Consider the following 18290-nt stretch of genomic DNA (forward strand, 5'->3'; position numbering starts at 1 on the left):
TCTGGCATCTGTTGGTTCCTTCACAATCTTGTCATTGTTTGGGAAAATGTCTGCTATAAATACACTTAGATCAGATGCTCTGAGATCAGCATCTAGTGTAACAGATGAGAATAAAAATCTGTTTGATGTTAGAAAGAGAGTTTCTTTTAGTTCTTGCAGGTTAGTGATTCATCTGGCATTTCAAATGTGAGAAGCAGCCCATTATTTGCATGTCCAGTGGCACTTGCTAGGGAGAGACCTCCTAGGCACCAGAACTTTGCAGTCACTAAAGTGAAGACAGGTTGATGTTGAGGTGGACCTGGTGGCTTGTCTGTGTCCCCTAACTGTTTAGTTACCCATGTTCATTGTCTTCCTGACAGCACCAGCCTTCCACAGTTTAAAAACCTCTAGGTAGCAGTGGAAATACTGTACAAATGGCTCTGCACGTCATCACCTGGTAGCATTCTACTATTGCATGCCATAGGTAGGATATTCAACTTTGTATTAATGTTTTTATATTAACATATAGCAGAAATTCTACATATGTACTAACCCTGCTCCTGCTGAACTGTTCTTTTGAAAGAACCATGTGGGGTGAAGGAAGTTGTAATACTGTGCTGCCAGTTAACTTTGGAAATTACTACATTTTTTATTCAACTGGCAAATGCACGTGTACCAGAGAAGAGAGCAGTGACTACAGTCCATCTGCACCAGTAGGTGTCAGATGGGACATGAACAGATTTTAACAGATTTTCAGAGAGTAGAATTCAAATCTGCAATGAGTTTGTTCTGGTCCTAAAGTAGGACATTGAGATGGGATATAGGGTATTTCTAACACTTTCCTTAGCATGAGAGACAAACTCAATGGAAATTGGTTCTAGGGCTTCCTCCCATATCCTTGCTCAGACATCCCTCCAACATGAGGGATGCCTTTGGCCTCTGGGATCTTGGCCTTGGGAGGCAGGATCTCTGCACACACTGTAAATCCACCATGTCTCACTATTTGTTACGAGAGCAAACAAGACCCTGAATCCATTTGATGAGTCAGAAAAGAAGTGGGGAAAATTGCACTGTCTCTGTTGAAGCATCAGGAAAAGCAATGGTCATTACTAGTTTGTTTTTCATGAAGAGATGACAGTTTGCCCCAAAAGCCTGCATTTGGCCATTTTATGCATCTGTGAGGAGCTCCAGCTGTTGTTTCCTCTATCTATGCATTGTTGTCGTCAACCAAGACAATACCACATTCAAATAAGGGTGAAGTCTGTAAATAAAAGCTGTTTAAATGCCAACAAATAACAAATATGTTGACTCTGGAGGCTGATTGATTACAAATTATTTATATTTTGCTGCACTTTTCAGCAGACTAAGACTTACTGACAGTACCATCCCACATTTAATTGTAAGCAACTGGAGTAATGTCATGGCATTTTGATTACGTCTTACAACACATCCTGCAATGTGTCAGCTTGCTTTCCAAATATCTAATTCCTGCTTCTCCTTTGATCACTGAGAATAGCCACATATAGACAAAGCTTTTCTGAGTAATTTACAATGTTTCTGATGGAAATTAAGGAGAAATCCACGCCTGGAAACTTCTCCAGAGTCTGAATTTTTAACTCCTATGAGTTTGTAAGGTTTGTTGCCCTTATTTTATTTTGATTGACTCAGCACCAGGTTTTTTGGTTTCTATTTCTCAGTCTTTCAGGAAGCTGTTTCAGTTGCAGGAAGCTTTTAGGATTCAGCTCACAGAGGCTTCTAACAGGAGAACAGTCAGCTGTGCTTGATCTCAGAAGGAAAGGGTCAAAAAAAGTCAGGGCAATACTGAGGAAGAGGGTCTGCTGAGGGAAGGAAAGTGATATATGAATTATAACTGGATTTCAGCACTATTAAAATGGGTGAGATACGGCCTCGTCCTTCCTCACAGCTCCAGCAAGTTCACCTGAGGCTATCAGATAGGGGTCCTGGGGCCACCAGACCTTGTACCCCAAGGGCTCAGATCATATTTTCAAGGCAGAAGAAAAATAATTGCTTGTCAATCTGATACACAATTACTGGACTGACTAGAGTGGTCAAGGGGACCTTTTTTGGTCTTATGGAAAGAAAACAAATGCAGTGTATTAGCAGGTCTGTCATGCCAAAGCATCAGCTGAAGGCAAGCAACTGACTGCCGGGATTAGCACTCTTCCTTAGTGGGGAGAGAAGTCTTTACACAATGTGGAATGAGGCAAATGAAGTTTTCAGTGCACGAGAAGAATGGGAAACACTGCTGACAGCCAGCTCAACAGGCTGAAGAAACAGCAGCCCCAGGGAAACTGTTCAAAGGCTTTTTTGGTTATTTAATGAAGTGTGGTTGAGTTTTGACCCCTCAGATTCAGCGCTGGAGGTTCTCTGTGAGCATTTGAGGTCTTGCTCCTACCCCTGGGCTCATTAGCTACTCAGAGATTTTTTTTTTAATCATATTCCCTGTAATGGTTTTCTTTCCTGCTGCATGGAAGGCCACTCAACTGACAGAACAAATTCCTCATATGGTGAAGCAGAGATAGGGACCAAGACCAGGAGCCCATGGAAAGCTCAGGGAACAGGAGGGACCTCAGCCAGCTTGGGCAAAACATATCTCCAGGCATAGCCTGGTGAACACGCAGCATTTACCAGTTCCTGTGGAACTTTTTACAACAGCAGGTTAAAGAAATCAATTTTATTTATAGAGAAAGGGCTTGTCTTGAAGCTGTTGAGCAAGTTCTTATAGACCACAGTGGATAACTCGGTGGCAGGGGCTCCCATTACCCTCATCAGCAAAGTTTTAGCCTTTGCAAAATGCAGGCTTGCTCCCCTTTGTCCAGAGGTTACTACCAGCAGGATGGCTTCTCCCTGCTCCCTCCCTCCCAGGCCCCAGCTGGGACCTGCCTCCAGCACCCGACCCCAGCAGCAGCCCTGCTGCAAACACAGCCACGGTGTGGAAAAGCAACGCCAGAGAAACACATGTTCAGCTCCACTTTGTAATTTAAATTCTGGCGAAGCAGCCGGGCGGGAAGCCCCGGCCGCTGCTCCGTGCATGGCCCAGCTCCCTGGCTCAGGTCAGCAGCAGAGCTATTGCTGCAGTCCTCCATGGGGCACGGCGCTGACACAACGCACCGCGCCGGCCCGCGCGTGGCAAAATATCCTGAGGCCGCGGCGAGTTTCTGTCTCCGGCCCGCGGGTCAGAGCACGTAGAAGTCGTTGTTGTTGGACAGGTCACTGTAATGGCAGAGGGCGAGCGCGGGGCCCTGCGCCGGCGGGGGCTCGGCCCGCGCCCTGCCCTGCGGCGCCTGCGGCGGGGCCCTGCCCGCGCCCGGCGGGCAGCGCTGCCCGTCCCAGCGGGGCTCGGCCCGCGGCGCGTGCCCGCCGCCCGCGCACCGCGGCCCGCAGCAGCGGCACGCCAGGAGCTGCCTGGCTCGCCGCTTGGCCTTCGACGCGGAGGCCGAGCCCGTCCGGCCCGGCGTGAGAGTCACGGGAGTGGCACCCCGGGGGTCGGGCTGCCCTTTCAAGCGGCTCCTTCTCCTCTGGACGGGGTCCAGGCTGATGTCGGACTGCGAGGAGCAGCTCTCGTTCCAGCCGGCGCTGGCGCTCAGGCTGCGCAGCGGCAGGGCCAGCCGCAGCGCCTTCCAGAACTGCGAGCCGGAGCGCTTGGACTTCTCCCCCTTCCAGGTGACGAAGGAGACGGATTCCTTCAGCTGGAGGATGCTGGGGTGGGTGCACTGCAGCGGCCTGTACTCCACCACGATGAGCTTGGTGGCTATGGCGTTCTGGCACATGATGCCCAGCTTGAACTCCAGAAGGCTGATGCTCTTCTCTGTCAGGTAATCGGGACTCAGGACCACGATCATCCTGCGGCTCCTCTGGATGAAGTCGAACACGGCTTCGGTGGTATCTAAGAGTACAGGGGTAGAGGAATTGGGATGCACAAAGAGAAGGGAATGGGGAGAGAAAAGCTAAGGAAGCTGTTCGGTGGCACACCTGCACAGATCCCTCTTCCCACAGAGGGAAACCTGGCACAAGCTCTGTGACTTTCAACTTGCCCACACTCCTGCTGGCAGCATTTTTGCTGTGCAGGGGGTTTTTGAGAAGGCTGAGGTGGTAAATGAGAAGACAGGATATGCCATGATTGTACTCTTGACTTCTGCACAGCATCACTCATGCCCAGAGAAGTGCAGGCATTTGATAAAGGGTGGGTCTTGTTTGGGAACCAACTGCCCACAGCTTGAGCAATTCTCTGCATTAGAGCATCAAAGCAATCCTGTCATCCTGCCCCAGCTCAGACTGCAGGGGCTGACCCACCTCCACACTGTCATGCTCTCTCATCTTTAAACCTCCACATTTAGAAAGCAAAAATGTCATCCTTAAACCCCTCCACCAATTCCCCTGAGCATCATGGGAGGTGGAAATTATGTCCTTCAAAGCATTTCTTGGGATTAATTGCAAGTTGTAAAGCTCAGGAGGAAGCTTAGCTGAAATGGTGCCAGGCAAGAGCAACATCTCTTTTATTACCAATTTTGAAAAGCAGCAAACATGAAGGATGTCCTTGGACTTCTACCTGTGGCTTGGGATGCAGAAAGTATATTGAAGGTGTAGTGGCTAAAGGGTGGGCAGTGGAAAGGCTCAAGTATATGGCTGTGGCACTCAGCAATTTAACAAAAGCTGAGTAATAAAACTGTAAAATATTTCAAAAACCCATACACTTACAGTGCCGCTGCCTGAGATGAGAGGGGACCCAAGGACAAATTGGTGTTCAAGCAAGACAAAGATCATTAGAGTAAGAGCTGTTGTACATTCAGAGAGAAAAATCTGCCTCTAGGAATGTCTTTCAAATATCTGCTCTGGGAAGAAGGGCTACCTCCTGCTTCCCTTCCATTTCACACTGCTGAAGCCTTCAATCCTCAGGCTGGAGACTCTCCTCTCTCCCTGACAGCAGAACACTGCTCTTTTATATGAATAAAAATACTGTTCCTCCCTGCAATGGCAATGCCTCTTAATTCTCCCAGCACTTGGCTGTCTCTTATCTCACAGCAGAAGGTGTACTGTGTTGCATCTGAATGCACCTTATTTTAATATGGTACAGAGCAGTACTTTTCAAAGGATAACTAGCTGTAAAACTCATTGTCCTTAGATTATTTGGAGACCCAGATAGGAAAAATGATCATACAGTAAAATGCTAATGGACAAAGTAGGGCACTGTTCGGTTAATAAAATATTGGAATCAAAATCAAATTATTTTGAGGGTGTTTTTTTTCTTTTTTTTTATAAATAGTTTGGTGGGATTTTTACCCCCAACACACACAGGAAAACACTGATTCATTGAAACCAAAAGTAGATGGTAGTCAGTTCTGTCAGAATTGTCACTTACTACCATGACATGTTTTTACCACCTATTTCAAAGGCATAAAGAATTGGCAGCAATCTCCCAAGTCTAGACCTCATTCAAACTTTTCTACAAGTGATTGAAATCTATTTTGAAAACAGCCAGGTTTCAACAGTTTGTGAAAGAAAAAGCTCTTTTGCTGTTTGAAAGGTCTTTCTTTTTGAAACTGGAGTCACAGAACCACAGCAAAATGTAAGCAGGAGCAGCCCCTGGGAGATCTACCTGCCTGCTCAAAAAGCCCAGCTTCAATTAACATGAATTACTCTGATGCTGCTAAAAGGAAATGTTTTGATTGAGGTGACAGTGCTATTTTTCTTTTATCAATTCTGAATTTGCAACATATTTTGAGATTTTTTATTTTGAGATTTTGAGACTCAAGATTTTCCAGTTTTTTTTTTTTTTGTTTCTTTTGCAAGGAAGGTGTTCAAATTCCCAAAGATAAATTTGATTTTGAGAAAGGGATGCATTTAGACTTGGCTGACCAGGATACTTTGGGATGTTCAGTTTGCAATGTTTACTCAGGTCAGGAAAAATCCTGAGTAACACTTCACAATATGCAGGTAGAATCTTCCCTCCCAGTGAAGCAGCACTGGATGGGACAGGCAGCAATAACACTGCAGGGGCTTGGGGATTCAATACTCTTGGTTATCCGCTTTTCACTAAAAAACCTTCCATCTTTGCTAAAAGTTTGCAAAAGGCACTGTGTATTTTTACTGGTTTACTTGTGTCTTCCCAGTGCACCCCAAAGATGTAACAGATTATAAGGATTATGGTCACAGATCCCATACTCATAGACTTCAAATCCATAGATGGTCACAGGTACTCATTTTGCTAGTGGTCTGGAAGTGCTGGGCTGTCTCTCAACTTACCTGCAGGCAGGCAAACATAGGAAATGGGCAAGAAAGTGACTTGAAAGAGAAAATAGGAAGCTGACTGAACCTAGAAACTGATGGGCAAAACAGCCTGGGAGTGAATTTGATTTCTGTGGTTTTGGCAGATTTCTAAAATTCTGATTTGATATTTAAAGCAGAGATTATGTTGCCTTCCCATCTTTCTGTCTTGTGATTGCCAAGTGAGCACTCTTCAGATCAGAGACTCTGTGTGTGCATGTCCACTGCTGTGAGCTATCTGAATGCTGTGTGTCACTGTGTTTCTGCTTAAATGGTCCTGGGAGCTCAGGTGCCTCTGCAGGCACAGCATGAAACAGCCAGGAAAATGTCCTGTTCCAAGGAAGAGCCCCAAATGATGCTTGGACTACACACAATCATCTTTCTTTAACAGCATTTCGCAGATGTAATGGGAAGATGGTACTTATGAGAAATGCACAAGGACTGAAATGCAAAAATGAAAATGTTTTATTGAAAAGCAAAATAAAATAATACTGACACTTCACAGACCAAATCACACAAAGGCAAAAACATACAGAAAAGGGAAAACTCTGAACAGCTGTACAACATCAAACAGCACAGGAAGGGAAGATATTTTTTCCAATTCGTGCCACGCTGTTTCCCGATGAAAAAATAATGAGAAACTTTGCATGAGCTACATATTGATAAGTGTTAGGTTAGAGCACAGAAACTCAAATGAATCAACTGATTCAGACGGATGCTGTGACAGAATCCCACAATGGAAACCGTGTGTGGCATAGAATGAAATGACAGGAGTATCTGAGGCACTAGCAGATCTACTTTACAGTTGGGACTGGGCTTTACCCTTGGCCTGAAATGCCCCAGCAAAGCCAGTGGTAAAGCTCCTGGGTGAGGGGAACCTGCTTCTGGACTGCACGCTGCTCCCTCTGACCTCTCAGCCCCTTTCAAACCATGGCACCTTTTGCCTTGTGGCTGCTCTGCTGATGTCTCTCAGTAACTCTGTTCTGGGGTTGCAATGACACCAAAGGCCACTGCAGTGTATGCCTGAGAAAGCCCAGGTCTATTAATTATTTGGAAAACATTTTCAATAAAATCAGCAAAATACAAGATGTGGATTTAAACTTCCTAAAATAATGAGACTTACTAAAACATCAGCATAAAATCTCTTGGTAACTCAGACAAAAGTGAAATGTGATGTAGTGAAGTCTGGGATTTCAATTCAATTTATGAGTATCTGGGAGTCAATATTTTAAAAATCATATGGGAACCTAACACAGCTCTGTTTTGTCTTCAGGACCTTCCCTCTGCCTGCAGATCTGGCAGCTGATTACAGAGATGCTTAAAACACACACAAAAAGGGGAAGCTGGGCACAGTGACAGGGTTGCAATGGGTTCACCAAGCCAAGCACGGGTTTGGGTTCTATCTCTTATAAATGAAATTTTCTGGAGTGTGGGAAGCAGTTCTGTCCCTCCACAGACAACCACAGTAGAAAAGCTCATAACAAAACTTTTAAGCACCTCTGGGCAGAAGAGGAGCTCCACTGCCTCCAGTGAAGCCGACTGCAATTTTATCAGCTTCAATCAAAACTTACTTGGGTGGGAAAGATGAAAAGGACAGTAAGAAAGAAACCCTATTTGTTACACATCTGTACAGTGTCCTGGTTCTGGCCAGGACAGGGTTAGTTTTTGCAGTAGTCAGGAGGGGGCATGTCCAGGACACTGAAGTTATTCTACACCACCTTGCATTTGCAAAGGGTGGAGGGAAGGGGGTCTCTTTTGGAAATAAAGGGTCCCAGCAAAACACAGCTGGGCCAGCAGGGAAGCAGAAGGAATGGCTGGATATGGTCAATTGTCAGGGGGTTTTTCCATGGGAATTATTCATTTATTGTACCCTCTATCACCACAGTTATTGTTGCTAATGTTCATTTTCTTATCTCAGTGTGGTTTCCAGTAAACTTTTCTTATCTCACAGCAGGATCTTTATGTTTTGTGCCACCAGTTCTCCTCTCCCTCCCTCCCTCTGTAGAAGGAGGGAGAGGGGGGAAATGAGGGGCACATGGTTTCAGGGGGAGCCCTGAATTGTGGGATACCATTCCTAAACACAACATACAGTACCTGACTAAGGGAATGGGGGCTGTAGCTCCCTGCAGCCCTGGAATAACATTATTAATCATAAAATGTTAAGGGCAGAAGGTTTTCCTGACACCATTCAGTCCCACACCTTTAAGGCTGGGCTTTTTACTGGGATGCCCTCAAAACTCCCAGCTCAGCTGGGTGAATAGTGCATAGACTCCTAATTGTAATGCTTTTATAGTGCCATTATGAATGCTTATGCCTCACCCACAGGACACGAACAGGACAAATGCATGAGTCAAAGGTGACTCAGGAGCAACCATCACCAATAAAAATAAGCATACACTTGGTGTGTGTAATACTGAACTCCACAATTCAGTGGGCAGGTCCTTGCACTAAGAGCTGCAGGAGTATGGAGACACCCCCAGAGCCTGAAGTTTTATTTGAAAACACTATGAACCATAGCACCAGTCAATGCCAGGGCCCCACTGTGCTTTGGTTTGTCCTACAAGAGAGATTAAAATCCCCTCCTCAGCATGAACTGTGTGATGGGGGTTGACTCACCATGCCCTCTCCTGCTGAACCAAAGACACCTACACAGTGGGTTTTTGTGCTTCTGCTTTGTGCAAATGTTGCAGAAGCTGAGATACACTCTCTGTTCTGCAGCTTTGGGCTGGAATCAAGATGGGGAGAGACTTGCTTTGTAAAGCCAAAGCTCGTTTAAACCTAAACCCTGAATTAGAAATGGCAACATTGTTCAAAACCAGGTACTGAAGACAGAGTCTTTATAAAATCATAGAATAATTTGGGTTGGGAAGAACCTTCAAAGGCCACACTGCCTGCAATAAGCAAGGACATATTCAACTGGATCAGATTGCTCACAACCTTGTCAAACTGGGCCTTGAATGGTTCCAGGGATGGGGTATCCACAACCCTTGGCAACTCGTACAGTGTTCTACCACCCTCATTGTAAAATATGTCCTCCTTAAATGTAGTCAGAATCTACTCTGTTTTAGTTTAAAACATTACCCCTTGTTCCTAAAAGGGTAATTGCAAAAGGCCCTAATAAAAAGTCTGTCCCCACTTTTCTTATTGGCTCCCGTTACGCACTGAAAGGCCACAAAAAGGTCTCCCAGGAGACTTCTCCAGGGAGAACATCCCCAGCTTTCTCAGCCTGTCATCACATTCTTACCTACAAGGATAGAACTAGTAGTTTTTAGGAAGTTCAAGTAAGTTTCTGGGGTGTCCTTCTGAGCTGGACTTATATCCATGTCATTCCAAAGACCTTGGAAGCACCTTGCATGATGCTGTCCCCCAGCCAGTGGCAGAGAGAAGTAGGCAGGCTTAGTAGTACACTAGATTCCTTGTAGTGCTTGTAAAGTCCCTGAGTTTACTCTACAAATAAACATCTCTTACATGCTCCACAGCCTGTACCCATGAGAGGTTTCCCTGGATTTCAAACAGCTCTGAAGGATCTGGGGCACTTGTGAGATTGCAGAGTCCCAGAGACTGTTATTAGGTGTGCTACAATACAAATAGCACCCAGTAGAGTTGTGGGTGTTTTTTTTAATGCTTCTCTAACAGCCATTTCCCATTGCCAAACTACCTGGATGCATCTGCTTCAAAGGCAATTTGGGGAACAAAGATGAGGAGCTTCAAAAGTCCATGCTCTTCACAATGCAGCAGGAGTCTGTGATCCCACAAGTGATTGGGACTACAGACCTGGGCCATGCAGGAAAAGCTGTGCACTGGAGCTGCCTGTCAAATTGTTCCTCAGCCTCTGCAACAGGGACTGAGGATCAGAAAGAAGTGAAATCATTTAGGACTGGAAAGAAGCTCTGTCCTGGATGCTAATGAAGGTCCCATTGGAACTGGCCATGCTATCACAAGGTGCTGAATGCATCCCACCTAGATCGCAAATTTAGACCTTAAGCCCAGGGCTTGTGTGGGTGACAACAAGGACATACATTTGCAGAAAGCAGGTGTTTGCATTTTCGGTCTCTTTAACAACAGAGCAATATCAAAGCTGCAGAGAAAACATGACTATCCTCTGAAATGCCTGGGACATGGTCCTTCATGGAAAAATCCCTGTGTTCCTCCCCACTCCCTGGCCTAATTTGTGGATTTTTGAGGAGAGTTTTGGTTTGTTTTCTGATTGTGTCAAACATTTTTCAGGGATATGCATCAACCCATCAAGGCTTAAACTCCTGCTAATTTTTTTCACTGGCATTTCCACCTGCAGCTGCTTCCAGAACCTGCCCTTTGGGAACTTGGATTTCTCGCCTTTCCATTTAATGACATTCAAGGCCGCCTTGGCCTGCTTCAGCTCCTTGACTTTGCTCTTCTTGATGGCTTTGTACTGCACTAGAATGACTTTGATGTTGCCCTTGGAGGCCATATTCTCTAGGCCAGCCTTGAGCTCCAGCAGGGCCTGTGTCCCCTGCAAGACGTAGTTGGGGCTCAGGACAACAAGCAGACGTCGACTTTTCTGGATGAAGCTCAGGGTTTCGTCTGTGACAACTGGGAGAAAGAAACATTGAGGTGGTTAGTGATGCCCAAGAACATGCTGCTGAGCTGCTGCTGTGACACCAGGTGACTCTTGAAAGGGACAATAAATCCTTCGGAGGCCCTCTCTAGACTACACTGGTGCTCCCCAACCCAGCTAGTGACTCCAGGTGGGACTTCCTACACCAGGGCTGGTTCCCACTGCCCCATACAGTGGCATATTCTCCATCACTCCAGACTACCTATAGATGCCTTTCCACCTTCCTATGCTACACAGAGATAACCAAGAGAGCTACACCTAAAAGGCACTGTACTGCACATCAGTGACACCACCCAGTGCTGTGAAGATGCCTTGTGACCAAGAGGGCTGCTGATCTCAGGCTGAGATTTAGCTTCCTTCTAATGACAGGGGAAAAAGCAGGGAAACTGCCAGCTGCATAACACATGAATTCAAGGGAAAGAGTCACCCTGGAGAAGTTTCAGGAAGCCTGAATGTCTGTGCTTACATCCTCATCTGGCAGATGTCCAGAATGACTCTGGATACTCCCTTCACTCCTCTTGCTTCAGTTTCCCCACACAAAATAAGTATTTATACCGTACCCAAGTGTCCTCATGGGATAATTTGCTTTGGTAATGCTACTGTCCTAACTCCCATTACTCATCCATCTGTTCCTGCTGCTGTCATCTATGAAAGCAGATTAGAACATTTTTAGAACTGACTCTGAGGACTTTTAGTGAAGTGTCCCAAAAATGACATCCTTTGAGCTAGAGAAATGTCATGGTAACTGTGGATCCTCTTTAATTTTCTAACATCTGCAGGTAGACTGTCCTTGGCCACCATCTCTAATTAATGTGAAAATCCCTTGTAAGTGTGAATCCAGGTCCTTGTACTCTCTGCTGCAGGATCTCCCACACTTCTTTGATAAGGGAACACTCTTGACTGGTCAGAAATTACAATGGAGAGTAAAATAATGCTGACAGACAACTTCATTTAGCTGTCAGGCACGTTTGATTAGTTCCTGTCAGCTAACTCACGGGATAATCCATCTCCCACTGTTTCTTCATCAAGGACAACATAACTCTCTACCCATGACACAGATGTACACTCTGGAGGCATGACACCAGCTGCCAAAAGCTATTTCCTGGCCCGCTGTGCTTTCCTGAGAAGGAGATTAGTCAAATCCTGGCTAAGGAGCTCGGGGAAGCCCCAGCAGCATCGCGGATGGCAGTGCGGTGACAAACCACTCCAGCAGCGCTCCGCAGGGCTGGCACTGGCTCGAGGCTGGCAGGGACTGAGGGGAGCACAGATGGAAACGTTTGGGGGTAAGGTGAGGGACAGAGAGCCCAGAAGAGCAGTGCTGAGAGGAAAATGACACCCTCTAAAGTGAACAGGGCAAGAAGCAGCAGAGGGAACAGGAGGGAGATGGACATCTGGTGAAAATGACTCAGAGCAAACCTGTTCTGAGCCTGACAATGGCATCAAGCAAATTGAGCCTGGAGGGTGCCCTGCCACATCATTCAGGTTCTCTTCAAGAAGGAACAGCACCAGGACTGCAGCTGTCTCACTGAGACACACATATTTATTCACCCTCAAAGTTTAAGGTGCTCCTAGATCCTGGCAACAATCTAGGAGGGAAAGATAACAGAACCCAGACTGATTCTGCTCCCTTTGTCAGGCAGGTGGGCTGAGAATCCAGCAGTCCCCTCTGTTCCTACTCAAAAGGGACACCCCAATGGACTTTCCCAGCACAGGTTTTGTCACCAGTGGGGTCCTGAGCCAAAGCCCATATATTCAAAGAGGGGTGGTCCGCACTGGCAGAAATTCAGACTTTGAAATTGTAATAGGCATCAGGACCATACAACCAACTCAGCCTCCAGAAAACTAAAAATCAAGAGTGTTGTCTATATTTGTGCCCTTGCTGTGGAACTTGCGTGAAAGTATGTATATCTGGATAGCTTCACAAACTTCCATTCTTGGTGATTCCCTGCCTCCCTGAAGCAGACATTATGTCCAGAACCTTCTATGATTTATCTCAAAATGGTAAAAAATAATTACATCTTACTGAAGAGATGAGTCTCACTACTTGCAACAAAGTCCTCTTAATAACAGCAGCTAAACTGATGCCATATTAGACACAAACTCCCTAATTAACAAGGATGAATGGGATGCACATTATCTTCTCACTGATTTTGACACCTTCCACTCCTTCCTGAAGTAGACACTCCTGGTTTTTACCAGGATTCTCCATTACCCTCTGTGAGCTGTTCCAGTACAACACTTTCCCTGCCTCTTCTAGCCTTGACTTTGTCCCATTTTTTAAGGCAGCTCAGAGGGCTTGCATGAAGGTCAGTTTTCTGGGTCCCCATGCTGACATTCCTGCACATCACTCCTGGAAAGAGAGACTGAAACAACCAACCACCATCCCCACAGCGGCCATTTTGGTGGCCTGGAGCATCTGCAACACTGTCATATGAAGCAAAAACATTAGAAGACACTAAAAAGAGTTCATGAACAGTGATAGGGAAAAAACCAAAACATAATCTGGATAGGCTTGTTGCAATCAATGATCAATACCTCAAAGAACAATAAAGGGGACGTGCACGGAGCACAGCTCCCTGTGAGATACTCACTTCCCCCAGGAAGGCTGTCTCTGTCGAAGATGCACAGCTTGTACCCAAACTCGTTCTCCAGGACTCCCCGCAGCGTCAGCAGCACAAACTCCTCCTCCTCCGCGTTGCGCGCGTAGGACACGTACACATCGTACTCCTTCCCGTCTGGGCAGGGGAGCACAGGGAGACACAAAGGGCACAAGGGACACCTGTGACACTGCCCATGCTGGCCCTTTGACTTGCAAGAGAAGCAGGTAGGAAGGCTCACTTGGAGCCCAGGCACTGCAGGTTTCCACAGACCACCCCATTCTGTCCAGGCTTCTTTTGTCTTTTGTCATCTTTGACTCTGCTCCCTCTTGCTGCTGTCTATCCACACGAGCAGTCCCACCAGACAGAGACTTGCACCCTGCCTACACCCTCTGAGAGCTGCTGCACCCCCATGGCAGGTTCACACCCCAAGCTGCAAGGGCTCAAACACCCTCCTCCTCCTCCAGAGGAGGAAATCTCACCTCAGAGTCCCTAGCAATGAACTCCCAGTAACAGAGGGAAGAATTGAGGACAGAACGGTGATTTCCACATCCATCCTTTTGGATGCCTTCCCACATTTTAAAGCAGATCACTCATGAATCCTTTACATAGAGTCACCAGGGAAACAAGGGACTTATTGAAACCTGATGACATATCTTGAAAATCTAGATGCAGCTGGATGATACAGATAGATTAGCAGGGCAGGGCCATGGGCAGCCTGGCATGTCCATGCTCCACCTCTGTAGAGAATACAGAGGACTTCTTTCTCCTTTTCCCTGAGCCAAAAGCCTGACTCCCCTTGCTCTAATGAACAATGACCCACACAACTGCATGTAGATAAAGAAATGGAAGGTCAAAATGTCATTATGCTGTGAAGAGGTTTAAAAATAGCTTATAGGAAAACTCCTATATGAAAATAAAGAGCCTGCAGCAGGATAAATAAAAGAAAGCATTTTAACTCCTTACCTAGAATGGTTTCATCTGTTCCAAAATGAGCCCGATAGAAGAGGACCATTTCAAGCCAATACACATGGTAGATGACTATGAGCACCACAACAAGCAGGATGGTGGCCCCCAGGCCACAGGCCAGCTCCACAGTGTACTTGGGTGCTACAACTGAGCACAAAAATAGACAGGGGGTCAGGGTTAAAGAACAGGTTGGACTTTCAGCTGGGCAGGAACAAGCTTCTGTCATGTGCAGCCAAACACCACAGAGGAACAGCCAGGAGCCAAGCTGACTCTTCAAAGTAAGGTGGCCAAGCTAAGGCTTTTCTGACAGGACACGTGATGGCTGGCCACCCTGGACCTCCATTCTGGGTTATTAGGTCTGGTTCTGCTGGCAGAGCAAGTCCAAAGCACAGGCTGGACTTCTGTCTCTGAGTGAGGCCCTGGGAACAGCCAGGTGATAGAATGACATGTTGGTGTAAGAAATCTGCACAGTCCAAAGCCAGAACATGAACATGACCTTCTCAGCAGTATCAGCAAACTCTTGAGGGAACACAACTGCTCTGACTTCTAAGAGATCCAGATAAAGCATCTGCAGCAAAATAAAGGCAATGGTTACCATCCTCCTTCCCTATCAAACAGACACAGGTCTCGTGGCTTGTCCCAGACTGACACCCAGGCTATAACTAGCCATGGCCTGACTCTTTTCTACCATGAAAGAAGAATCAGAGTTCCTTACATAAAAGCTGAAATGCTTGCAAACAAACAGGGCAACCTGTGGGCATCAAGCCAGAACATCACAGGCCCCCTACAACTGTCAAACCACTGCTGCTTCTTTGTACTATGGACAAAAAATTTCTAACTGTATCCCTGGGCAACTCTGTGGCAGCTGATGTGCAGATTGGCAAATTGCACAGTAACAGAACAACAGGGAGTGGAAACACACCAAATTCCAATATTTAATAAGTTGCTAATAAAACTGAATTACAAAATCAAAAATGGAAAGAATTTATCAATGTTCATTAGGTGATGAGCAGCAGAAGTACATGAGAAGGAGAGGGAAATCATCCAGAAAAAGCAAGAAATGCATATGACCTAATGTAATGAAACAGTTGGAGCCAATATAAAGAGTCACTAAAAGCCAGGTGCTGAGGGGTTCTGGCATGCCTGATGCTCTTATGGGATGTGCAGTGGGATGGGCTGCACTGAGCTTAGCATAATGTTGCTCTGCCAGCAGCAGCTAGGGATGGTTCTTGGATTTTACTGTGGAACAGAGCAGGAAGAAGGAGTGGTGGGTAACCATGTCTGCTCAGAGCAAACCCACTCAACTAACCAAAAACAGATGTGGGGAGGAAAAGGGAGGATAGTACAGATCAGTCCACTAGAAAACAGTATTTAGGCACTGATATTTAGAGAAAGAATCTGAGTATTTCAGATTCACTTCTGTTACATGTACAAATATTATCACCCTAAAAGTATTATATATGGAGTATGAACTTACTGACAGATGGTTTCAGCCTTTCTTAGTTATGTGTCTGGTCTATTGTTCCTCCCTAACAATCCAGAAAAGGTTTATCTCAATGGAATGAGACTAAAATAGAAGGAGGACAAGTACCAAGAACACAAAGACGTTCCAGTAAAGACCTCCAAGAGCTTTCCCATGCTTATAATGCAGAGTAGAGGGAAGAAGGTGTCTGCTGTGAGCTACACAAGCCATGGCAGCATTTCCTGTGGGAGAGGGGAGTTCTGGCTTACACTAAAAGCAGGTGTTGAAGCTCTAGATGAGGCTGATAACGAGGCAGAAAAATCCACCTTAATCAGGAAGCCTCACATAGCTTTTATTAGAGAGAGGTGGGTCTGGGAAACAGGAGCCAAATCTTTGATGATAAAAAGATGTTGGAAAAGCCCACATGGAACAGAGCTGAATCAGTCTATACCATCCATGCTGAGGTGGCTGTATCTAGACTGCAGCATCATAACAGCAAGGAGTAAAACCAGCAAGCACCATGGTGTGACTGTCTCACTCCCTGAGCAGTGCCAGCAAGTGTCTTCTGGAGGACGCCAACTGGTTGTGTCGTGAAAAACCCTCACACAACCAAATAACCTGAAATAATTTCAAGCAGCCTGTGCCATGGGATAATGACAACAGATCTGTCCTTTCTCTAGCCACAAACTTGCCCATGGAGGGGGGCCCTTTGTTCCCTGCCTCCAAGAAGTGGTGCAGTATGACAGCAGTGCCTACAGAACAGACTGTGTTAGGCTGACAGGCCTGATGGAGCTGTTGTCCCTTTACTGTTTAGCAGGCAAGGCTGAAGGCAGTCCACAGCCCCTGCACAGCCCCTGCACAGCCCTGCACAGCCCTGCACAGCCCTGCCCTGCAGGCTCCGTACCCTTCATGCGCACCACGGCCTGGCTGCGCTCCTCGCCCTTGGCGTTCCTGGCGTGGCAAGTGTAATTCCGCTTCAGCTCCTCCGCTGTGGCTTTTGCAACTGTTAGAGTCCTCACCAGAGTTTTGTCTTCAAAATCTCTAGTAATTTCACTGTAAGAGAAAAACTAGAGCATTACACATGTGAAAATGCAGCAAATTTTTAGTGACAGATATTCCTTTCCCTGATATAACCTCTTCCGTTAAAAAGGCCAAAACACATAACTTGGTATTTATAAATCAATATACACTTCAGACTGTAATACAGCTGCAGCTATTCCTTTATCTGATTTTCCTTAATATTTATTTTACTGCTCATAATTTTCTCATTGCAGCTGTGCCACATTGCCTTTTAGAGGAAATGGAAGTTCTTGCCTATAAACAAGAAGATCTCATGAACTCAAGAGTCACAGCTCACGTCACATTCCCTATGCAGTCCTGGATGAGTCACTTAGTCTCTCTCTGTCTGAACTGACCGTCTGCAAAATGAGGATACAGTATTTCCTTTTGCCTTTCCTTTTCCTACATTGGTTTGCAAATCAGCTGGGGCAGTGACTGCCTTCCACTTGTAACTCAGCATCCAGTAAATGGGGTTTTGGTCCTCATTTGGGTTCTTTATGTGATTGAATCTCTATTCTTCCACATCAATACTATGTATACATAGTACATATTACATTTTTGTTTTCAGCCTCTGTTTTACTGAAACACTTTTACCCCTTATGCTATTTGGGAACACTCCTCTAAATAGAATTGCCAGCCCCTGTTTTTTAAGTCCCATAACAACGGCAGCTGTTGGCATCACTGCCAGGACCTGAACAAATGATGATGTGAACTGGTTAACAAAGCTCCCTCAAATCCATTTTGTAAGATGTGACACTGTCCAGGTCTGAAGGCCTCCTCCTGGGAGATCCTGGTGCTCATCACAGCATGGGGCAGACACAGGGGCTTCTGATTAACAGGGAGACTATACACTCCATTAGGACTGTCACATGCCTGCACCCACACAGACCCAGGGGATTAGAAATGATGGTTCACATTGTATGTTACCTTTGTGTGACTTTTATCTTGGGGTCCGTGATGTCAACCGTGTTTCTCCCATCTATGGTCCACCACACCTCAGTCCGGGAGTCCTTCAGGAATGTGAAGAAAACCTCACAGGGCAAGATAAGGTCATCACCTGCAAAGAAAGGACCATCATCTCCTAGGAGAAAAGGTATTGCAGTGCAGGAACAGCAACACCTCACTTTAATGCCTTCCAAAATCCTACCAGCCTATGCTCTGCCTCCCTTCAGGAAAGAATGAGGCCAACATCCACTTTCTGACATAAACTGTAGTAACAGCTTAACATCCCTGGACATGAGGATTTGTGACAGACAGATAAATAGAAAAAGATGTCCTGCCTTCTCAAATGTGTTACAAATTGCATGACTGCATGAAGTGACACACCCAAAGGGACATGCTC

The 18290-nt window shown here is 46.0% G+C and overlaps 1 protein-coding gene across 5 annotated transcripts in view; it reads right to left on the reverse strand.

Annotated features, from left to right (window-relative positions):
* Positions 1 to 1296: 1296 nt before the first annotated feature.
* Positions 1297 to 18290, reverse strand: part of IL1RAP (interleukin 1 receptor accessory protein) — a 49120-nt gene continuing 32126 nt past the window's right edge. For 3 of the 5 annotated variants that reach the window (XM_031505632.3, XM_085587801.1, XM_085587800.1), the window contains exons 7-11: positions 17876 to 18005; positions 16794 to 16942; positions 14425 to 14574; positions 13453 to 13596; positions 1297 to 3886 (exon numbers count right to left, since the gene is read on the reverse strand). In XM_031505632.3, coding sequence (XP_031361492.3) covers positions 3177 to 3886; positions 13453 to 13596; positions 14425 to 14574; positions 16794 to 16942; positions 17876 to 18005 — 1283 coding nt within the window. In that variant the 3' untranslated portion in view covers positions 1297 to 3176. Of the gene's footprint in view, positions 3887 to 6706; positions 10837 to 13452; positions 13597 to 14424; positions 14575 to 16793; positions 16943 to 17875; positions 18006 to 18290 lie in introns of those variants that run through there. The other 2 variants (XM_085587802.1, XM_085587803.1) reach the window with 1 other exon arrangement.

This window comes from Lonchura striata, chromosome 9 (genome assembly GCF_050655825.1).
Source record: "Lonchura striata isolate lonStrDom1 chromosome 9, ASM5065582v1, whole genome shotgun sequence".
Classification (NCBI taxonomy): domain Eukaryota; kingdom Metazoa; phylum Chordata; class Aves; order Passeriformes; family Estrildidae; genus Lonchura; species Lonchura striata.